The 23,379-nt window shown below is 54.4% G+C and overlaps 1 protein-coding gene and 1 pseudogene across 3 annotated transcripts; both read right to left on the bottom strand.

Annotated features, from left to right (window-relative positions):
• The window catches only part of LOC106739790 (zinc finger protein 135-like), a 53,834-nt pseudogene extending 45,623 nt beyond the window's left edge, over positions 1 to 8,211 (bottom strand).
• On the bottom strand, positions 8,094 to 20,453 carry LOC109281007 (zinc finger protein 420-like). 3 transcript variants are annotated; one of them, XM_059725394.1, is made up of 7 exons: positions 20,197 to 20,453; positions 17,783 to 18,410; positions 17,579 to 17,684; positions 16,119 to 16,291; positions 13,617 to 13,743; positions 12,173 to 12,292; positions 8,094 to 11,613 (listed from the first exon to the last, which is right to left on the bottom strand). In XM_059725394.1, the coding sequence occupies exons 1-7, from the start codon at positions 20,436 to 20,438 to the stop codon at positions 9,467 to 9,469; spliced, it is 3,543 nt and encodes a 1,180-aa protein (XP_059581377.1). In that variant the 5' UTR covers positions 20,439 to 20,453; the 3' UTR covers positions 8,094 to 9,466. The 3 variants fall into 3 exon arrangements, with proteins under 3 accessions (XP_059581377.1, XP_059581380.1, XP_059581388.1); XM_059725397.1 differs by having other exon boundaries at positions 8,652 to 11,613; positions 12,173 to 12,289; XM_059725405.1 differs by lacking the exon at positions 12,173 to 12,292 and having other exon boundaries at positions 8,652 to 11,613.
• Between the last annotated feature and the right edge of the window lie 2,926 nt (positions 20,454 to 23,379).

Genomic DNA, 23,379 nt, shown 5'->3' with positions numbered 1-23,379 from the left:
CTAAATATAGTTATCATGTTTTTGATGTTTATGGTATTTCTTAAAATAAAATTGTGTTGCATAAATTAAGAGTGAAATCACTGTGAAATCATGCAATTAGCTGAAAATTTCCCCAGCCAGTGCATCAAACAAATCAGTAAGTTGTGTGGGATTGTCTCTATTCCATAACCCACTAGAGACAATCAGGAGCCACTACTTCACTGTCAGGGTGGCTAGGACCTGGAACCAACTTCCAAGAGAAGTGGTGCTGGCTCCTACCCTGGGGGTCTTTTAGAGGAGGCTGGATGAACACCTTGCCAACGTCATTTGACCCCAGTGCTGTTTCCTGCCATGGCAGGGGGTCAGACTTGATGATCTGTCAAGGTCCCTTCCAACCTGACCAACTATGAAAATATGAAACTATGTAGAAGGTGCACACAGGTGCACATGCACCCCTGAGCATGGCGCTGCACCCCCTACAAAAAGGCGCCTCCAACATTGCTGGCAAGGTCTGTGGGTGGTCGCTGCCCCCTGGTCAGCACTCACCACCTCTCCCCACACCCCGACAGTGCCAGTGCCGTCTGCAGGAGCTCCCGCCACCACCGCTGCGCTCCCATCACCGCTGTGGTCATGTGTCCTTCACATGTGTCCTTCATGACTCACCATCTCTCAGCATGGTCTCCTCATTCACAAACGGGCTGACTAATCAGCAGGTAAAGGTAGAATACCGCTTTGTGTACTACCCTTGGTTACAAGAGATTCATAGATGTTAGGGTCAGAAGGGACCTCAATAGATCATCGAGTCTGACCCCCTGCACAGGCAGGGAAGAGTGCTGGGTCTAGATGACCCCAGCTAGATGCGTATCCAAAATAGGGCTTGTCCAGGATTTGAACCCGGGACCTCTCAGACCCAAAACCACAATTATACCCCTAGACCAACAAGCCAGCTGCACATCTAACATCTTTAAATTCCCATTCGCTTTCTTAACTGAAAACAAAAGAAATGGATCAGTGATCCTCTTGCCCAGACCAAAAACACCCTTGGGTTATATGCATAAGACTTATGAAACTAAATTGGGTCCAAAGAAGCAAAAGCGCTTAGTTAAATTGGCACATGCTTAGAATGGGTATACCTTTGAGAACCCCGAGTTACACTTTCCTAATGAAGGAACCTTTGACCCTGACAAATTAAATTGTTTGAGGGGATTCCTAGAAATACCCAAGCCAAAGCAAATGGAATATCGGTACCGATGGGACAATGAAGCTTCTAAAAGGAAACAAAAATCAATTGAGGCTAGTCTCAGAGATGCAAACAAAAAATTGAAAAAACAATTGGCTACTTTAAAAGAGCCAAAATCCAGCCCTGGATTGCCCATAAAAGAGGTAAAATCCAGGTGCTCCCTCACCTGATCCTCCTACCTATAAAAAATTGTACCCCAGTATTGCGGCACCCAACGATACCACCACTCCGGAAGACACAGAAGATTTGCTAGACTCCTGGGTACCAAGTCAAGCTCCTCCACCTCCAGTTCCTGCAGAGGGGTTCGTTACCTCTGAAAGCAGTGCCAGACAAACTCCTGCTAAACCACCAATAACTTTAGTCTCTCCCCCACCCTCCATTGCTTCAAGTTCTGAAGAAGATGACCAATCTAACCTGCCAGACCTACCCATTGTTAAAGAGGTCAAAAAATGAATTAAATCTGAATTAAGACTGTTATATGAAGTGAAAAATATTCAGAGAGGTTTAGATGGACAACCTGACATAACTTTTGTCGCCCCAGAAGGATTAAGAATGATTATAACAGGTCTCGATAATCCACAATACTTTAAACCTGCCGTTTTCTGTCCCCTGAAACAGTACCCGCCTCCAATGTACAGCAGCCAAAGGACTATTGTTCATGTCCCTTGGACTGCTAGTGACATCACCACCTTTTGCAATACCTTTCCAAAACTGAGAGAAAGTCCCTCAGACTTTAGAGAAAAGTTGCAACAAGTTTTTAATATCTACAATCCCACTGTGTCAGATGTCAATTGGCTCCTAAACAGTCTCTTAAGCCCACAGCAAAAACGGCTTCTTATTGCTGAAACCGGAAATATACTGGGCGGCACCCCATGACCACGAAATGATTACAACTATGAGGACAATCAGGGATTGCAAGGGCCGCTCTGTTAAACACCATTACCAGAGTAGCTCAGAATTATGTAGATTGAACAAAGGTAGAAAATTGCAAACAAAATCCTGACGAGCATCCAGCCGATTTTCAAAATCGACTTTGTACAGCAATTCAGACATACTGGCAATGATCCTGGTGCAGTCAATATGTGAGGGTTAATAGTTACCACTTACGTAAAGAATTTACAGCCACAACTACAGGATAAACTACAGCAATTAGTACTGGGCTGGAAGGGTAAACCCATGGCCGAGATTGTTCAGGCTTGTATCGATTTATGGGAACAACAGCAGGCAGAAAAGGAAAATAGAAAAGAACTTAAAACGAGTCTTATGGCTTTGCAAATCCAAGATTTAGAACAAAAATAGTGTACTGGCCCTCGCCCATATGTCTAACCTCGTAAAAACTTTTATCCTGGGATCCCAGCGTCCGATCAAAATCCTCATTCACAAGTTAACTCAAGACCAAATGTACCTCCTTTTCAGCTGCATTTCCAAAGTGGACCGCGCCCTGACGATGTTTGCAATTACTGTAACCCCTAGGGGTTACATAAACCCTATTGTTCCTTGCTCCCACCCTTGTGTGTGGAAGGGCCCAGGCCTACCAGCATAGCTTCCAGGTGGGGGCCCTGATCTGCTTCTTGGTCTCCTGATGGCATCCACTGGACTGTGCAGTCATCCAAGTCACAGCCTCTTAACTTGTTCACCAGTATGGGGTGGGACACCGTATCGAAGGCCTTCCTGAAGTCTAAGTATACGACGTCAACCCCTACTCCTGCATCCAGGCGTTTTGTAACCTGGTCATAAAACAAGACTGGATTAGTCAGGCATGATCTACCTGCTACGAACCTGTGCTGGTTTCCCCTCAGCATAATTTCTCCTGCCGGGCTGTTGCAAATGTGAGCCTTGATAATTTTTTCAAAGACTTTGCCAAGGATGGAGGTGAGACTAACTGGCCTATAGTTGCCCGGGTCCTCCTTCCTCCCCTCCTTGAAAATGGGGACCACAATGGCCCTCTTCCAGTCCTCCGGGACCTGGCCTGTGTGCCACAAGTGTTCAAATATTCCCTCCAGTGGCTGTGCAATGACGTCGGCCAATGCCTTCAGCACCCTCGGATGGAGCTCATCCGGGCCTGCCGACTTAAACGCATCCAGTACCTCCAAGTGACTCTGCACCATCTCAGGGTCTATGCGTGGCAGTCTGGCACCTTGCTGCTGCCTCTCTACAATCCCAGTGAGAGACTTGTCTTGTCTTTCGCTTAGGAACACTGAGGCAAAGAACCGGTTGAGGAGTTCAGCCTTGTCCCCCCTGTCCATCACCAATTGCTTCTGCCCATTTAGCAGGGGTCCTATTCCTCCCTGGGCTTCCTTTTACTCCCTATGTATCTAAAGAACAATTTTTTGTTATCCTTAACTTGGGATGCCATCGTCAGCTCCATGGTAGCTTTGGCCCGTCTAACTGCCTCCCTACAAGCGCGAGCAGAGGAGGTATACTCCTCTTTAGTAATCTCTCCCCGTTTCCACTTTTTATGTGCCCCCCTTTCTTCCCGTAGGCTGCTCTGGATTTCTCCAGTCAGCCAAGGAAGCCTCTTGGCCCCTTTTCCCCTTTTTGTGCCCGAAGGATCATTTCCTTAAGGCACAGACACCCTTCCTGGGCTCCCATCTCTTCAAAACTCCTACTCTGCAGTGTGTCCATGACTAAACGCCTGAGTTCATTGAAATCAGCTTTCCTAAAGTCTAGCACTTTCACCCTACTAGTTACCTTACCCACTCGACGTCTTATGATGAATTCTATTATTTGGTGATCACTGTCCCCCAGGTGACCACCAATCTGTAGGTCCCCTACCATATCATCCCTTGTTGCCAATGCCAGGTCCAGTATGGCATTCCCCCCTGGTGGGACTGTGTACCTCCTGTGTCAGGTGGAGGTCCTGGACACAGGATAGGAACATGCATGAACGGTGGGACTTTGCTGTCTGCGTGTCCCAGCAGGTGTCTGGGTAGTTTAGGTCCCCCATGACTACCGCCTCCCTAGTTTTTATGGTCTCCAAGAGCTGCCTCAGGAGCCCCGAATCTAGTTCTTCCCCTTGATGTGGGGGTCTGTAGAAGACCCCTACCACCAAATCCCTTTCTCCTTGCCCTCCATGTAACCTAACCCACAATCCTTCTACTTTCTCCTCCTCCGATTCCGTTTTGATAAGGGTCGATGTATATCGCTCCTTGACGTAGAGCACAACCCTTCTCCATTTCTTCCCACCCTATCCTTTCTGTACAGCCTATAACCCTCAATGTGTACCGCCCAGTCATGGGAAGAATCCCACCAGGTTTCTGTTAACCTTACTAAGTCGTAGGTGTTTTCTGCAAGCAGGAGTGATAGTTCATCCTGCTTGTTCCCCATGCTCCTAGCATTAGTGTATAGGCACTTGAGCCCTGTGACTGGCCCCAGCCTGCCTCCATCTGTCAGTAAAGAAGCCAGCGGCTGGGCTGGTATGCATACAAGACAAGTAGTCAGTGAAAATGTAGATTGAGGAGTCAATGGGTGAGAGACGGGGTGTGGGTAAGGGAGGGGGAGAGAGAAGGGGGATGAAAGTGGAGAGATACCTGGGGAGTCAGATATCAAACAGGTTATAATCTGTCATAAATCCAATCCAGCCCAGCCGCTGGCTTCTTTACTTTTCACTTCATCGAGGAAGAGCACACACCGACTGCTGAAACTTCCTTAACCTGTCAAAGGGGTTTTGAACCCGAAAGCTTGCTTAATAATTATTTTCCAACTATTTGGGGTGGTCTAATGAAAGATATCAGATTCACCCAAGGAACCTTGTCTGCCTGTTAATGGTGTTGGCATTTTTGGCTTGAAAGCAAAGACCCTCTTTTTTTGGAAATATGAAACCATTTTTACTACCAGGAGTTTTCCCTTTTCACATTTCTGTCAGACTATTTTTAGAGAAAATTCACAACCTTAAAAGGCATTTGCAAAATTCAACACACTGGATAGAGGTTGTTGGCATTTTCTGCCCAGAAACAGCCTGAAACCTGCGGCAGGGCAGTTCAATGGTCGCACACCTCGCCTATTCCCTTCCCCAAGGTGTCCTGTCCCCTGAGCTCCAGGACTGAGTGCTGCTGGGATTCCCCTCTGGGCACAGACACAGTTGAGACTGCAATGAATTGTTCACAACCAGGCACCCCTCACACTGGCCAAGGTAGGAGCAAGGAAGCCTGAAGAGCAGTGGTTCCCAAACTCTAGCAGATTGCACACCAAAAACTCAAAATGAGACAACCATATCACCACATTTAAGGGTGTGTGTGTGTGGGGGGGTGAGAGTGTGTATAGTAGGGTGTATGGGAGGTTTGTGAGGTGGTGTGGCCGTGTGGGTGGGTAAGAATAGGGAATGTTGGGGGGCTGTGTATATATGGGGATTGTGGGGACAGGGTGTGGGTGTGTGGAGTTTGTGGGGGGGGATGTGTGCACCCCTGCACCTCCCCCATGGTGCAGGAGGAGGCAGGGGTGCTCAGGGCACTCACAGCACAAGCACCAGAGGGGTATGGCCAGCACTGCACATCCCAGCAAAGGGCACATCCTCCTTTGGGCAGTCTGTATCGCCCGCACTCACTGACCATGAGAAGGAAGCCCCACATGCTGAAACCAGCTGCCTTCCCCACTCCTCAGGAGAAGGCAACTATGGCTTCCTTCCTGTGCTGCGCAGCCCCAACGGGGAGGCAGCCAGCTCCAGTGCCTGCAGCTTCTCCCTCCCCACCCCCGCATGCCTGGTGCGTGCAAGAACTGCACATGTGAGTGGGGAGCACTGGCAAAAGAGATGGCCCGACAGAGGCTGTGCTCCTTGCTGCATGTGCAATGCAGGTAGGGCACCTGTGCCAGGCATGAGTGACCTGAGGGCAACTGCCTGCTGCTGCTGCCACTGCCTACCAGGGCTGTGCGTCATGAGGGCATTGTGGGGGGTCCCCACACCCCTGCCCTCTCTTAAACCCAGACACAGCCCAGCAGAGCTTCCTGCTGCTGATGCCCCCCAGGTGCAGGCTCCGCGCTGTCACCAGTCCCAGCCCCATGCTCTGCTGTCCCACTCAGAGACAGTCCCTGCTGCATCTGTTCCTGCTTCCTGGACCAGCAGGAGCCTGGGAAGCAGAGCAGGTGCCTGGGGCCCCCACCTGGAAGCTGTGCTGGCAGGGCCAAGCCCTTCCACCCACAAGGGTGGGAGTGAGGTCCTGGGATCCCTGGCTCATGCCCGCCTTGCTTGCTGCCTGCCTTTAGGGGAGCCACAGGCAGCTATCTCAGCAGGAGCCCATGTGTGCTGCCCAGCTACCTGTGTGTGAACGCGCTCCCCTGCCTTCTGCACACAGGAACAGCTCAGGGACTCCCAGGGAGGGAGGTCTCCCCTCCCTGCAATCCTCCCTCCCTCAGGGAAGCAGTGGTAGGGCCAGACTCCCTGCCAGGTGGCAGTTACCTGAAGGATACGGGGGTGGTTTGGGCATCTGTACAGCAGTAGATGTCCCAAGGATTATTATAGAGTCAAATGGCTGTGGCACTTTAAGGAAGGCCTCAGTACTCTAAGTGGGCAATTACAATGTGCTGCATTTCACCATCAGAATGTTTTTATACTTTCCTCACCTTTCCAGAGGGGAGGGAAGACCTGCCACCAGCTGCACCTCCTTCACCCCTCCTACCCCACTGCACTCACGTAAGGGACTCTACTGCCTCCTGCCCAGGGTTCATTCAGCACGGCAGGGTCCTGACTGCACAGCAGGACAGGGGAGTGAAGCCCTGAGTGGGACCAACTCCTGCCCCTGAGGCTTAGCAACAAGCTCTGCACAACACTGAATCTTCTGAAAGACAAGGGTCTGGGAAGTGAGAGAGAGATCTGCCCTGGAAAGGGTTGACAGTTCCCACGGCACAGCTCTGCAGAGGACACAGACACCAACCGCAAGGTACCATGTTCAGTTCAGGAGCTTTGTTATCAGGGATGTCATGAGAGAATGCAAGGAAGGGAGGGAGGGAGGGAGGGCAGGTAAGAGTGTCGGGGTGACAGTATTTGGATCTTGGGTCGCCCTACCATTAAGGCACTTCTTCCCCTGGGACTACTATCTGCTTTTAATTCACGATGGGGAATGCATAGGCTCCAAGCTTGATACAAAGATCACCTCCTCATCACATGGAGAAGATGCAGCAAACACTATCTGGCACAGGGACACGTGGCTCAGGACCATACAACCCCCACCAACAAAAAAGAGAGCAACGGCAGCGGAGAAGAGGACCAGAGGAGTGGTATGGAGGACAGCCACAGTGACAACAGCAGCAGCAGGTCCTCCAGTGGAAGCTGGAGTGACAATGAAGAAGAGACCAGTTGAGCAGAGTACCTGACCCCAGAAACGGGGCATGAGTAGGCGTGAAACAAGGGCTGGTTGGAGAGACCAGAAAGGACTGGGTGCATTGTGTGTGTTTTGCACGTGGCTTCAGACATTGTAATGGGTACGGGTGGCCAGCGGGCCTTCGTACAGGTGCACAGGTGCACAGGAGTGTGGGTGAAAGGGTGCGGGGGGGGGGCGGGTTTCTGTAACAGAATAGGTTTAGATATATATAACCATATATAGAGAGAGAAATATATATTTACAAAAAACAAATCTCATCTCCCCTTCATTGGGGGTGATCTCTGCCTGAGGTGTTTCTTCTTACCCTTTCCCCACAATCAAAACTTGTGGGTGAGCCTCTGGGCTCTGGACTCCCACTGTACCCTACGAGGGACAAAGCCTGGGGGAACTCTTTGTTCAGGTCACTGTGTATGCAGGCTCCCGGTGCCACCCTCTTGGGTGTGAGCTGGGCCCGTCTTTGCGCACACGGACTGTGGCCAGCAGCCTGGGCACGCGGGGTCAGGAGAGAACTGTGTGGGGGGCTTGATACGTGCGAGCTAGAATCAGTCACGGAGGCGTAATTGTTGATTGAAAAGATTATTTACTTACACCGAAGATGGTTATGGTGTAGGCTGGACAGCTTTCCAGGTGCAGATCCATTGAATCCTCATTAAAGGACTCTGACAAACACGGTTCCTAGGCCCCGGAGTGGTTTAGGCTCCGCGGGGTTCAGCAATTCGGTCCTCATGGAGTTAGCTAGTCTCTGCGGGGTTCGGTCCTCACGGAGTTTGCTAGGCTCCGCAGGTTCGGTAATTAATCACACGAAGTTTGCTAGGCTCTGTGGAAACGGTCCGGTTCCCAGGTCCCTTGGAGCTGCCAATACTCCGAGGGGTCGAAAACTGGGTTCTTAGGATAGGGATACATCTTAGGATTGTGCTCGGCGACGGGGAGAGGCTAGAGGCTGGTTAGAACTCCGCTGCCTGCTTAAGAGAGATGCGTTCGGTCCGTGAGGATCCGCAGCGCTTCGAGATCCTCGAGTTCAGGTTCTCTCTCTCCGGGTATCTCCGGGTTTCTCCCTCCGGGTATCTCCAGGTTTCCTCTCTCTCTGGCTTGGGCGGAAACTACCCAAGCCTTTTGTATGGCTAGCAAGCCAATAGCTAGTCGCCACATATGCATAATTTAAAAACCGGCCAATAATGTGGCACGGATCTTAATACAAATGGCGGGAACTCCTTTGCAGCGTGTATCTCCAAATGCAAAAGATATACACAGTGCAAAGAAGCTGCAAAATCGGTGGGAAAACCCTCCGTTGCACCAGAGTTCTCTCTCACAGCAGAGAACTCTACCATGCAAAGAAACTACAATTTGGTGGGAACATAATTTAGCAGTGCCGAAGCACACACAAAAACCAAATCACAACTTTTGGGTTGTGACAGTCACCAGCATAGGGGTGCTTGTCTGAATGCACCACTGGTGGGTGCTGAGCAGGCAGACATCTCCCAGGGCTTCCTGCACGGCTGGCAGAATTAGAGATGCTTCTGGGTATGGATGTGCTGATACTGGGACAGGTGGGAGAGATGGGGGAAGCTTTTCCAATACTCAGAGCACCGATGTAGCTTCTCCCCTGTGTAGATGCACTGGTGCTCAGCAGAGGCTGCCGGAGTAGGTGAAGCTCTGCCTACACTAAGAGCAATGATGTGGCTACTCCCCCTTTGTGGATGCACTGCTGCTGGGCCAGCTTGGAAGAGTGGGTGAAGCTCTTCCCACACTCATAGCACTGATTTGGCTTCTCCCTTTTGTGGATAAGCTGCTGCTGCACCATATGGGAAGAGTGGGGGAAGCTCTTCCCACACACAGAGCACTGATGTGGCTTGTCCCCTGTGTAGACATGCTGGGGCTAGGCCCACCTGGAGGACAGTGTGGAGCTCTTTCCACATGCAGAGCACTAATGTGGCTACTCCCCTGTGTGGATCAGCTGATGCCGGGTCAGGTGGGAGGATCGGCTGAAGCTCTTCCCACACTCAGAACAGCGATGTGGCTTCTCCCCTGTGTGGATGCGCTGGTGCCGGGCCAGGTGGGAGGAATGGGTGAAGGTCTCCCCACACACTGTGCACTGATGTGGCTTCTCCCTTGTGTGGATGCGCTGGTGCCGGGTCAGGCTGGAGATGTCGGTGAAGCTCTTTATACACACAGAACACTGATGTGGCTTCTCCCCTGTGTGGATGCGCTGGTGCTCAGCTAGTTGGGAGCATCTGGTGAATCTCTTCCCACAGACAGAGCACTGAAGTGGTTTCTCCCCTGTGTGGAGGCACTGGTGCTGTGTCAGGCTGGAGATGGACGTGAAGCTTTTCTGACACACAGAGCACTGATGTGGCTTGAGCCCTGTGTGGATGCGCTGGTGCTCAGCTAGGTGGGAGGATTGGGTGAAGCTCTTCTCACAAACAGAGCAGTGATATGGCTTCTCCCCTGTGTGGATGCGCTGGTGCTCAGTTAGGTGTGAGGATTGGGTGAAGCTCTTCTCACACACAGAGCAGTGATATGGCTTCACCCCTGTGTGGATGTGCTGGTGCACAGCTAGGTGGGAGGATTGGGTGAAGCTCTTCTGACACACAGAGCACTGATGTGGCTTCTCCCCTGTGTGGATGCGCTGGTGCCGGGTCAGGCTGGAGATGTAGCTGAAGCTCTTCAGACACACAGAGCACTGATGTGGCTTCTCCCCTGTGTGGATGCGCTGGTGCTCAGCTAGTTGGGAGCGTTTGGTGAATCTCTTCCCACAGACAGAGCACTGATGTGGCTTCTCCCCTGTGTGGATGCGCTGGTGCTGTGTCAGGCTGGAGTTGGACATGAAGCTCTTCTGACACACAGAACGCTGATGTGGCTTCTCCCCTGTGTGGATGCGCTGGTGCACAGCTAGGTGGGAGGATTGGGTGAAGCTCTTCTGACACACAGAGCACTGATGTGGCTTCTCTCCTGTGTGGATGCGCTGATGCCGGGTCAGACGGGACATGTAGGTGAAGCTCTTCTGACACACAGAGCACTGATGTGGCTTCTCCCCATTGTGGATTCGCTGGTGCACAGTCAGGTGGGAGGACAGGGTGAAGCCCTTCCCACACTCAGAACAACCATGTGGCTTCTCCCTTGTGTGGATGCGCTGGTGCAGGGTAAGGTTGGAGGATTGAGCAAAGCTCTTCCCACACACAGAACAACGATGTGGCTTCTCCCGTGTGTTCATGCACCTGTGCCTGGCCAGGCTGGAGGGCTGCCTGAATCTCATCCCACACTTTGTGCAGCAGTGTGGTTGCTGCCTCTTCTGTACACACCGGTGCTGGGACAGGTCTTGCCAGCTGATGAAGTTCTTCCTGCACTCATTGCAGTGGTGCGTCTTCCTCCCCAAGTGCATCCGACGGTGCTGAACCAGGGAGAAGATATGGGTAAAGGTCTTGCTACATGTGACGCAGTGGTACTGATGCTTCTTCCTGTGCACATGTTGTTTTTTGAGCAGCTCCAAGCTGTGAACAAAGCTCTTCCCCCTTTTGGTGAAGCGGTGGGGGAGCTGTCCAGAATGGACCTGGTGGTGAGCAGCCAGGGTCGAGAGGCAGGTGAAGCTCTTCCCACACGTGGCACATACATGGGGCTTCTTCCTAGCATGTCTTATCTTGTGAAGAGCCAGGCGCGAGGGGCAACTAAAGCTTTTCCTGCACTGAGGGCAGGAGTGGACTCTCCCCCTGGGCTTGGCAGTGAACTCCTGCCTCTTTACCAGCTCCTGCACACTGCCCTGGTTTGCATGCAGTGTCTCTCTCCAGTGGACCTTTGCTTTCTGCCTCTTCAGGTGTCTCAGCATGATATATTCATCCCTGCACCTCGGGCTGTTTCGGGCTTGTTCCCCTTCTTCATCCCAATGCCCAACTGGAGATGGGACCTGCTTTGCTGCTACATTTTCCTGCTTTTGGGGCATCCCCTGGCCCTTGTGGCATTGGTCCTTTGCTGGGCTCAGGGAATCCACCTCACCCACACTCCCCAGGGAAGCCCATGATGGCTTTAGCTTTTCAGGCTCTTTCTCAGGAGCCTGCTCCTCATTTCTGCTCAGCAACCAGGCATGTCCTGCATGGGAGGAAGAAACACCAGATTAGTCCCTGTCCTGCTGCCAAGGGGCAAGCACTGCTATTCCTTCTGCTGGGATGGGCCTCAGAGCAGGACATGTCTTGGCACTTGTGTTTTCTCTAGAAAACAAGGTATTTCTGCCAAAGGCCCAAGTGCTGGGGGTGAGGCAGTGCCAGGTCCCTGTGCCAATCTCATCTTCCCTACTCGGTGGGGTTAAGCTGCAGACTCACAAGGGTTTCTGGCCCAGCTCTCAGCCCCATCATCTCAGGCCCTATTAAATTACTATTTAATTACTATTAAACTTTACCTGATATTAAATCAGCAAGGGGCCATGTCAATCCTTGGGGGTCTTTGGCAAAAAGGCTACTGAGAGTATCCACACTGTGAATTTTAGGGGGTGGAACAACACCCGTCTGCACACGTGACAGCATAAGTTATTTAAGGTCAGCACCCTGAAATGGCAGCACAGGGCAGGTCTGCAGTTTCCAGGCTCCCTTTCACCCTGGGCACAACGCATTTGTGAGAGGGGAGTCGGGTGGAGGGGACAGCCACAACTCACCTGGCAGCAGGTCCTCCGGCCTCAAGATTTCCCCACAGTACACATCATCACAGACCCAGAGCTCGACCTGTTCTCGCTGGATGCGGCAGATCAAGTCAGGTGTGGGACCACAATACCCTGCTTGGGCAGTGGTTAGAGAGAGTTTATTCACAGGTACTGTATTTGGAATAAGTAACTGAAATTTGATGAATGGAGCCAATGAACTCAAGGATTATACTAAGGACTTGAAGGACAAGGGAAGATGGACCTTTAGGATGAAAGGGAAGGCATAGCAGGGGGAAGAGGATGGTCCTTTTCATCCAGGTAGTGGACGTATGGTCCACTACCTGGATGAAAAGGTAGTGGAACAAACACCAGTGCAAACACCAGTGCAATTCCAGGCAAATGAGTGGAAATGAGTTTGGACAGGACACACTAGACAAGACAGGGAGGAAATCAGAATAACTGCTCAAGGAATGGCTGTTAGTGCATTTTGAGGCACAATGAATGGCAAATGATATGATCATGGAGAACACAAAGGGAAATCGTGCTGTCAAAGGGGAAAACTTCAGGGAAGGTGGTTGGATCAAATGAAGAAGAAATATATACAAGTCTGAAATGTGAGAGGTCTGATCATGGACAGAGCAGTGGGGAGCAAAGGGATTTAATCCCCCGCCCAAACATTCATGAGGATGAAAGTGTTAATACCAGGAAGAAGGCAGAAAACGATCTTGGAGTCGTTATTTATGCCAAAATGAACATGGGGTGACAGTGTTGGGACGTGGTCAGGGAGGCTAACTGCATCTTGTCGTGCATCCACAGATGCATCTCGAGCAGGGCCAAGGAGGTGATCCTCCCCATTTATGCAACACTGGTCAGGCCAGAATTGGAGTACTGCAACCAGTTCAGGGCGCCGCACTTCAGGAGGGATGTGGAGAGCATGGAGAGGGTCCAGAGGAGGGCCACTCGCATGGTCAGGGGGCAGAAGGGCAGGCCTTATGAGGAGAGGCGACAGGACCTGAACCTGTTCAGCCTCCACAAGAGAAGGCTGAGAGGGGATCTGGTGGATGCCTATAAACTTGCCAGGGCGGACCAGCAGGCCATGGAAGAGTCCCTGTTCCCCCGAGCACTACCGGGGGTAAGAAGGAACAACAGCCATAAGCTGACAGAGTAGATTCAGTCTAGACATCAGGAGGCGCTACTTCACTGTCAGGGCGGCGAGGAGCTGGAACCAACTTCCAAGGGAAGGGGTGCTCACTCCTACCCTCGGGGGCTTCAAAAGAAGGCTAGGCAATCACCCAGCCGGGGTCGTGTGACCCCAGCATCCTTTCCTGCCCATGGCAGGGGGTTGGACTTGATGATCTGCTGAGGTGCCTTCCGACCCGAACAACTATGAAACTATGAAGATGACAAAAACACTGCAGAGCTCACATGGCTCCAGGGCACGGCAAAACCAGAGCTTTACCCAGGGAAACGAGGGCTTGGTAGTTCCTCAGCATCTGGTCCCGGTAAAGCCCCTTGTCTTCCTCTTCCAGCAGCTCCCACTCCTCCCGTGTGAAATACACTGCCACGTCCTCAAACACCTCCCGGAGCTGCAGGCACAAGCGTTACAGCATCAGTGTCTCCTGCCCCGCTGCCCCCAGCCCTGTCTGCAATCACTCTGCACTACAGCCCTTTGCACACTTAGCCAGGACAGACAGGGGTACGCTACTCAGCTGACACGTGACATGCAGGATCCTGGTTTTGCCTGTTTGAAAACTGCAAGTTCTCTCATGAAAGAAAAAAAAATTGCTCCCAACCAATAGTCCCCCAGCCCTGCTGGTGCCCCACACTTCTCCGCACAGCCCCCTGGCCCTGCTGGGGACTCGCTCCCTATGTACAGCCCTGCTGGCCCCCTCAGTCCTCACCCACAGCACTCTGCCCAGCCCAGCCCTGCCTGCTCCGTGGCACGCTGGCCGTGGCTGCAGCCTGAGGGAGGTGCTGACTAGTGCAGCACAGCCCATGGGGTGGTAGGGAGGGCTGCCAGTTGCGGGCTCAGGATCCCGGTCCTGCTGCCCGCCTCCTGAGGCCTCCATGGCAGGGAGCAGGACGTAGCGCGGCAGTACAGAGCAGGGTGGGACAGCTTGGTGGTGGTGCCATGAGCTAGTGCCACCATGGCGAGGCGCCCTTGCCCACAGCGGGGGGTGTGGCGCAGACTTGTGCTTCCCGCTGCTGCTGTGTGGGCAGGGGGTGACTCACCATGGCAGTGCTTAGATCGCAGCAGTGGCACCGACCTTCCCTGCCTGGCCCCACTGAGTCCTCACCAGCCAGGACACACCATTAATGACCTCCACCTCCTCCTGGCAAAGGAGGGCCAATTCAGTGTCCTATGGGGCACGGACATGTCCTGGCTACCACGCAGCCCATTCTCACCAAGGCGCCAGGCCTTGCAATGGAGCCTGATGCAAACACTGCTCCCTCCTCAATGCACACCACATCGTCACTGAGCCACACAACATAGATCGTGGCATCAGAGGGTCATCCACCTGGGCCCCTACTGTTCTTATAGGGCATCCTCTGCTTACAGTGCCCCGCTGCTGTCTACACTGCAAGATGGTGCAATCCCTCCAGGAAAGACTGAATCAACCCCGCTCCAACATCTGGTCCAGGAAGAGACAAAGGCTTGTGGCAGGACACTTTCACCTCCCTGGACTTCCCAGTGCTGACCTCAGAGCAGCTGTCCTTACACAAAACACTGCAACACATAACTGAACATGGAGTTGTGCAACCAGAAATCAAATGCAGGCTGGGTTGTTTTATGCACGGTCCACACAGGGACTGTGCAGTCTTCTCCGATTAACCGGATTAGCTGCTGTGTCCCCATTGTGTGGGGGGGTCTTGGCTTGCATCCCCTCTCCCAGCACTGTCCCCCTTCCCACCACGCTGACCCCCTGCACTAGGTATCCAAAAGACTTTCTCTTTTTAATAGTCTGGTCTGTGCATATCCTTCAATTCAAACTTATCAAATGAGTGTGGAATCAAAAAAACCTATGCTGCGCCTTTGATTCAGGTCGTTTGTAAGCTGCAAATCCATCCCGGCTTCTGCCGCCCCTCACACTAACACACATAATCAGCAGCCAGGTGTGCTGCTCACTCCTGCCAAACTGATGGGGTGGGGGGACCCTGCTGGCATCGGCTGCAGAGACCCTCTGTGCTCCCCAGTCCTAGGCAGCGGGAGAGGCCTTGCTGGGCTCAGCTGTAGAGACCACTGCCCCGGGCTCCCTGGTGCTGGCTGGCAGTCACGGCGTACCCAGAGGGGCTCTTCCCTGGTGCCTCAGCTCTTAAAATGTCCTATTTCAGGGGTTCTCAACCCTTTTTTGTGCCAGGACCTATTTGGAAACATCGATGGCCAGTCCCAACCCAGTACCCCTCACTCCCAACCCGCTGCCCCCCGCCCCCAGGTCCCAGCACCCCAGGCTGTGGGGCGGGCAATGGGTGTGTTGGGCCGGGGTGGGTGGGTGGGGCAGGCGGAGCCCCAAGCTGTCTGACAGGCTGCAACTCTGCCAGCCTAAAAAAGGAAAAGCAAGGTTTCCCATGATTTTCTCTTTTAAAGGAGAATCCATTTTTAAAGTTCGATTACAACCCTTTCAACTATTCTTATGACCCACTTTTGCATCGCACCCCACGGGCTGAGAAACGCTGTCCTGTTTCATCAATGCCTAGAGGCAGCCCAGGCAGCATGTCTGCAGGCAAAGGCAGTCCCAGCTGCACAGACTCTGACCAGACCTTCCCATGCCAGCACCCCTGGCTCTCTGCACCCCGGAGCGCGCGCCTGCTAATGCAACCTGGGGGCTTTGCAGTCTCCATCACCACAGACTTCTCGCTTTTCAGGTCTCTGCTCCCCAAAGTCTTGACAGCACCCCTGGCTCCTCCTGGGTTCTGCCCCAGCTGCACTCCCACCCCCACCGCCAGCTGGTGCCCTGCTCACCTCCATGCTCTCCCCCTGCTTCGCCGGCCTGCCCTGCCCCTCCTGCAGCTGGCCCGGCCCAGGCGTCAGGGAGCCGCTCTGTCCCCGTCTCCCTGGGGAGGGTCTCTGCAGCTCCAGGTTCACAGGCCCTTCCTCTGGAGGCTGCTGATCCGCTCTGCTCAGGGTCCGGGCACCTGTGGTTGGAATAGAGTGCACAGGTGAGCCCTGGGGTGGTGGCAGGGGAAAGTCCTGCTCTTCCCCTGGACTGGTCTGGGGTGAAGGGAGCTGGAGGCTGCAGTGTGTGGAAGAGCGGGGAGAAGGGAGACAAATCGTTGTTCCGGCAAGAGGCTGCACATGAGCCCCTAGAACTGCACCAGTGCTGATGGTGATCACGGCACCGTGACCTCGCTCCCTGGCAAAGGATCTGGAGGGATGCTGGTGTTGGGTCATGTCCACATGTTGGGGTGGGGAATCCAGGGTCAGTCTACTCCAGAACATGTGAAATGCTCCCAGGGGCACCGGGAGAACAAGAGCCGCTGACCTGCTGGAGCACGGACCCATCAAACTGTTCCGGCAGAGAGATTTCTGCACTGGGGGACGGGGCCTCCTCTCACAGGAAAGGGGAGACCCACCGCTCCTCACCTAGCCTGGGGAAGGGCCTGGTCCGGGGCACCCATCTGGGGACCCTCCACGTGCTGACAGCTCCCAGGTCTCCCCTGCCCTGGGGATCTGCAGCAGGACGGAGGCCTGGGTGAACTGCACCTCGCCCAGCCAGAGGCCACTGGGGACTCATTTCCGCATTACCTGCACCAGCCTCTTATTGACTGGTATTATTACAACACTAATCGTTAGAACAGCAATCAGATCACTGATTGTGACCATGGCAGCACGGCAAGAGCCAGTCACTTACAGCATCTTTCTGAGAGCAGCGGTGCAGGGAGTGAGAAAGATCCTGGGCCTCGGACCACCCTCAGGGACCAGAGCCCTGTCCCACCCCAGCCACACAGGTACTAACCTTGCGGCCCTGTCCCGGGCAGGATTTGGAGCCACTCACCCCAACCGCAGGAAAGCCGCTCAGGCTTCTAACTGCACGCCAGGACTTCATCCCGCACCTCACCTGCCCCTGACTCCTTGGACTCATTCAAGAGCCACTGGCTACTGCCCGCTCTGCTCCGTTTGCTGTCCCCCCGTGCAGCGCTTGTTTGGAGCCTGCAACCCCACTCCCAGCCCTGTTTTCTACCTAGTTGTCCCCCAAACTCAACTGACCTAAACCCACTAACCAACAGTAATAATGGCGGGGGGTGTGGGGAGGTAACTGCTCCTATTTGCATGTCGAGCCTATGTTAACCTTGTACATCAAAAAGGCTGGTAAGGACCTGGCTCCGGGTTGGGTGGGGGCTCCTCTTTCAGGACATGAGGCAGCTCGACCTCGGGCTCTGGGGTTTTCAGATCTCCTGCCTCCCCCAGACGCCTGTCCTCACCATGGGCATTTGGCTGCTGCTCCCAGGAATCACCAGGCTCCGGCAGGGCCCCTGGGGGCTGCATCTGGTCTGAGGACCCTTCCTCGACCTTCACACCCATGGTGACCTGGGGACAAGATACACATGTCACTGGGGAGCCGGGATCTGGTGGGGAACATCCCCTGACACGTGGAGGTGCAGATGGCACCAAACAAAGGCTGTCACCTGGAGCTTCTCGTCCTCTGCCTGCCCCAGCTGAAACCCCTCAGACAGGGCCACGGCCTGGGCACACGTCTCCACGCGGCACCCGCACACCCAGCTCCGCATCTCCAGGGGCAGGATGGCCAGGAACTGCTCCAGCACCACCAGCTCCAGCATCTGCTCCTTGCTGCGGCGCTGGGGCTCCAGCCAGCACCGGCACAGCTCCCGCAGGAGGCTGCAAATCTTCCCTGGGCCCTCAGCTTCCCGGTAGCGCAGGCCACGGAAGAGCTGGCGCCAGGGCTCTGGGGTGGGGAGCTCATCCCGCGCTGCCAACTGTGGGGTCGCGGAGGGCAGCTCGGCCTCGCAAGGGGGCTGCATGGCCTGCATCGCGTCCTGCCCCCAGAGCTCTTGGTGCTGGACCGGCTCCGGTCTGGATGACACGAGGGACTTCTGCACCCTCAGCCCCTCCTGCACACCTTCTGTGTCCTGCTCCTTCAGCTCCCGCTGGGAAGGGGATGCCCACGGCTGCCACGGGCTCCAGCGCAGCAGCCACGTCTCCCCAGCAGGGATGTCACCGGCCGGGGGCCTGGGCTCTCGCTCTCTGTACACTTGTGCACGGCGCCTCTCAACAGTGTCCAGTCTCCAGGAACACCTGTGGGAAAGGAGACAGCGGAAATCTGAGCATGGATCCGAGACCCGGGATTGTAATCCTGCCCCAGACCAAGGTCTGCCCAGCCCTGATGCTCCCAACTGTAAGGGTTACAATATTCAGATTTTGGAGATGACTGGATTTGCAGCTGAATAAAGGCTTTTTTTCTGTGTCAGCAGAGCTGCTGACCGCAAGGCAGAATGATGTATTAAAAATAACCTTGCAAATGTTTAGGCAAGCAGTTTTCTAACAAGGTTGTAGTGTTATAAAGTACAGAGCCCATTGCGTAAGAAGAACAAGATGCAGCCCACCAGCTATTGTCAGGAGATAATTAGAAGCAAAACCTTGAAGAGGCTGCTAAAGTCAGCAAGAAACCTGGAACAATCAGCAAGTGACTGAGACAAGCCGAGTTCCTGGCCTTAGCATGCATAGCTCTTAGCAGAGAGGCATGTAAATGAATAACGTGCATAGGCAATGCCATGGTAATGAGGGCAGAGCTTGTGCTGGGAGGAGAAATGGGTGGAACAATGGGGGGGAGGGGCGAAGGGGGAGTGGATTTTAATGAGCGTGAACCAAGCTGTAGAAATGTGGAAAGAACTATTGTTCAGTGCAGGGCCCCGGTTTGTTGGTTTTTGGGGAGCTCGGAAGCTGACTCCAGGCTGAATAAGGCTGTTTTGAGCGCTGTGTGCTGGTGTTTGCTGCCTGCTTGCTCTGGCTAAGGAGTAACCGGATCCATGGGCAATTGGATCATCGTCTCCCTGGTTGGGCGCCGCATGGAGTCACTCGGAGCAGTGTCGGAGCCGTCCTTCCTGCCCCAGCGCAGGATGCGGGCACCGGGCTGGCTGGAGAAATGGGGCAGCCGCAGCTCTCCCCCCTTCCCAGCCCATCGGCTGCTCCCTCCTGCCCCCGCCCTGCCGTTAGTCTCAGCTCTGCTCCCTGATTGGGTGGGACAGTGCCCAAATAGGAACCGCAAATCCCGGTCCTGGGCGATATGACCAAGGACAGCGTTTGTCCCAAATTCACAGTGTCTAGAGGGACGGGAACCCGTGCTTTCCCTGCACAGATGGGCAGCGTGCAGGTGTGCAAGGGGCTGGTGGGAGCGGGACGCAGGGGCACCAGGGCACTCGCACGCCCGCACACAAGCACCCGGCCGTGAATACAGCGGGAAAGGCTGGAGGGCAGGTCCCTGCAGGGCCGCGTGGAGGAGGAGAAGCAGAAGAGATATTTGGGGGCTGCAGCCCCCCAGGGTATGGGAAGGGGGGGATGGAGACAGGGGCAGGTCCTTGGGGGCATGTGCCACGTGCCAGCCCAGATCTCTGCACAGTGGGGGTGGGGGGTGCTGCCGTCCCCAGGGCTCCTTGCGACCCGCACAGCAATGCCCCGCAGCACGGATCCGCAGCCAGGCTTGCGGGAAGGGTGGGGGGGGTCCTGCCTACCCCCGCCGGGAAGGTGTGCGCGGGCTCTGCCTGCAGCGCCGGGCTCGGCCTGGGCGGCTCCTCCCGACCCGGCGTGTCCCTTCTCCCGCCCCGCGCCAGCCTCCTCCCGCCGCCGCCGACCCCATCTCCGTCTTACCTTCACCCTCAGTTCCCCCCAGCACCCGGGTCTGCCCCGGGGCGGGGCGGGAGGGGGGTCTGTCTGGGCAGAGCCTGGCCAGGGCAGCGGGCGGGCGGGCGGGCGGGCGGGGGGGGACGGCGCTGCCCGCACCCGTGTCCCCAGAGCAGGGGCCCGCGCCCCCAAGTGGCCCCCAGCCCTGCGGGGCCCGCAACCCCCTCCCCCCGCACCCGCTTACCCCTCCGCGCTGCCCCCGCGGGCCGGGCCGGCGCAGGGGGATCCCGCACCCGGGCTCGACGTGCAGGAGGAGGGACGAGGCGGGGCGGGACGAACCCGCCTCCCCGCAGCAGCCCGTCCTGCTCCCGCGCCCCTCCCCGCCCCGCCCTGCCGGGCCCTGCCCGGGACGAGCGCGGAGCAGGGCCGGGCCGGGCTGCTTCGGGACAGACCCCAGCGCAGCGCCAGGCCGTGGGGCCGCTCCATCCCGTCCCGCCCGCTGCCGCGGCCCGGCTCTGCCGAGACAGACCCCCCCCCCCCCGGGCAGAAGGACGGGCCCTGCCCGCAGGAAGGAGACGGCTGGGGCGGGACGGGGAGGGAGGTCCCGGGTCCGCGTCCGCCGCAGCCGCTCATCCCGGCCGGGGCCGTCCCGGGCTGTGGGGAGGCTCGGGCACCGCGCGGGGACGGGGGCACCTCGGAGGGAGCCCGCCCGAGCGGACAAAGAAGCGAGCAGGGCTGGGCCCAGGACCAGGGCAGGGGCGCCTGCACCTTTCTCGGCCAGAAAATTGAGCAGCCCCCATGAGGCTGCAGTTGGGTCCTTAGTCCCAGGTCCTTATTCCTTATTCCCGGTTGCGTTTGCAAAGCTAATTAAAATAAAACCCAATAAAAACTTGTTATTAATGAATTACACATCCTAGAGAGACAGCATTTCATTAGCTAGCATCTGTACTAATTAATATGTAAAATGATATTTCACATCAAATACAGAGCCCTAAACTAAGGTCAGATTAGGATGCGATTATGGGGCAAAATACTTCTTGGGCCACCCCAAATCTCATGGCAATGCCACTGGGGGACTGTCCCAAAGAACCATGACCACAGTCCCGCCCGGCCCCAAGCATACTGTTAGGTTAAAAATAATTAAGATTATTGAGAAGTATTAGATTTGCAGCTGAATACAAGGCATGACCTGTGGCCTAGCAATGCTGCTGACCACAAGGCAAAATGATAGCTAAGCCAGCCATTTGCTTATGTTAAGTAACCATTTTAACTGTGTCAACCATTTTCTGAGAGAAAAGACAATGAATGTAAATCTGTCACTGAGGACTAGTTACAGCATGGAGTGAGATAAGATAAGGGGGGCCGAGTAGGAGGGAAGATGGTACAGCCAAGGACAGGAAAACAGATTGGAATGTGTAAGATAACACGTAACTTTTGCTTCTAGAAAAGTACTAGCTATAACAGATTAATGTAGTGTTACTATGGAAATTTGTAATGCACCATATAAGGAGATGATCACCATAAGAATTGCATATTTAATGCCCTTGTAGTTTTCTTTGTTAGAAAAGGCATAAAAGACAGCCCCACCCTTAAGTTGGGGCCATTTTGCCTCTTTGTTGGCTTATGGTCTTTTCTTGAGCAAATAAACTGCAGTTAACCCTTTACCCGTGTTGCCTGGTTCCTATGCGGCTAGACAACGGCCTCCAGGGAGTTTTCTCCCACAACACTGGCATGGCCAAAGCATTCTTTGGACCAGACAAAGCCATGGTCAAGGGTGTCCAGAAGAGTCCCACACTGCCACAGAGGCATGGTGTGGGGTGGCCCAAAAAGGATTTGCAATGATAATCTCAGGCCAAAACCCAGTTCCCTATTCAAGCCAATATACTTAGTACTAACAAATTGCCCGTCAAGAATGATGGGGGGTGGAGGGAAGGGCATGGGTACGGAGCCCCGCAACTGACCCCGCCCCTTCCTCCCCCCATCCCACTCTACCCGCACCTCCCTCCCACTGCTTCAAGTCTGACCCCAAGCCACCCCCATCCCCACTCACCACTTTGGGTCTGACCCCACTCCCCTCCTCCCTCCTACCACTTCAGACTGTGATGGGCAAGTTTGTTATTACCCTGAAATAAAACAGTTTTTTGATAGCATACAGTTAGGTTAACAATAATTTAGATTATTGAGAAGTATTAGATTTGCAGCTGAATACAAGGCATGACCTGTGGCCTAGCAATGCTGCTGACCACAAGGCAGAATAATAGCTAAGCCAGCCATTTGCTTATGTTAAGTAACCATTTTAACTGTGTTAACCATTTTCTGAGTGAAAGGCAGCAAGTGAATCTGTGTAAGTCTGTGTGCTGCGAACCAGCTACAGCAAAGAATGAGATAAAATAAAGGGGCCCAAAAGGAGGAAAGATAGCAAAACTCAAAACAGAAATACAGATTGGACTGTAGAAGATAATATGTAACTGTTACTTAACTTGAGCTTTTAAAAAGTGCTAGTTCATCTTAACAGAAATAGGCTGTTATGAAGATTTGTGAAGCGCCTCCCCAAGTACTGCTTTTTTGTTAACCTTGTAGTCTTGCCTTGTTACAAAAAGTATAAAAGAACGCCCCGCCCTTGGGGGGGGGGGGGGCATTTTGCCTCTTTGCTGGCTTATGGTCATTTGCTCAAGCAAATAAACTGCAGTAAAAGCCTTTACCCACGTTGCCTGGTTCCTATGCAGCTAGACAACAAACTCCAGGGAGTTTTCTCCCATGACAAGTCCGGTCCCACTTCCACCCCCTCCGCGCCACTTCAGGTCTGACCCCGCTCCCCTCCTTCCCCCCACAGCCGCTTCAGGTCTGCCTGGCCTGCATCTGCCTGCCTCCCTTCCTTTCCCTCCATCCCTGCCCCCATCTCCCCATCCCTGCTGGTTGTCTGGGGGCATCCAGGATGGGGGGCCACTGTGATACCCCATTGGCCCTTAGGCAGGAAGATGAGGGGCAGACCAGCTGCCTAGATGGCTGGGACACATTTCCCACTGCCAAAATTCACCGTCAGCAGTGCAAACTTGGGCCCATGCAGAACGTGCCACCCAGCCAATTGCCACCCGCCCTCCCAGGGGTGCACGCGCAGCTGGCTAGAAGCAATGCGGACAGACATTCAGAGAGGCACGCAGACAGCCAGACTAAGCCTTTTATTATGTTAATGGATATGGGGGCTGCAGTTAGCAGCATGGCAGGAAGAAACCGTGCACTGGGCCGGGCAAGACTCTGGTCAGAGATGTCCGGGGGAGTCCCCCAGTGCCACAGAGGCAAGGTGTCAGGTGACCAAGAAGGATTCCCATTTCTAACCCCAGCCCAAAAAGGGATCCCTATTCAAGCCATTGTCCTTAGTACAGTCGCTGGGACCCAGGGTGGCAGGTGTGTGCTCTGAGTTGACAGC

This window comes from Alligator mississippiensis, chromosome 1, assembly GCF_030867095.1.
Source record: "Alligator mississippiensis isolate rAllMis1 chromosome 1, rAllMis1, whole genome shotgun sequence".
Taxonomy (NCBI): domain Eukaryota; kingdom Metazoa; phylum Chordata; order Crocodylia; family Alligatoridae; genus Alligator; species Alligator mississippiensis.
This window is presented reverse-complemented; position numbering and strand designations above follow the sequence as displayed.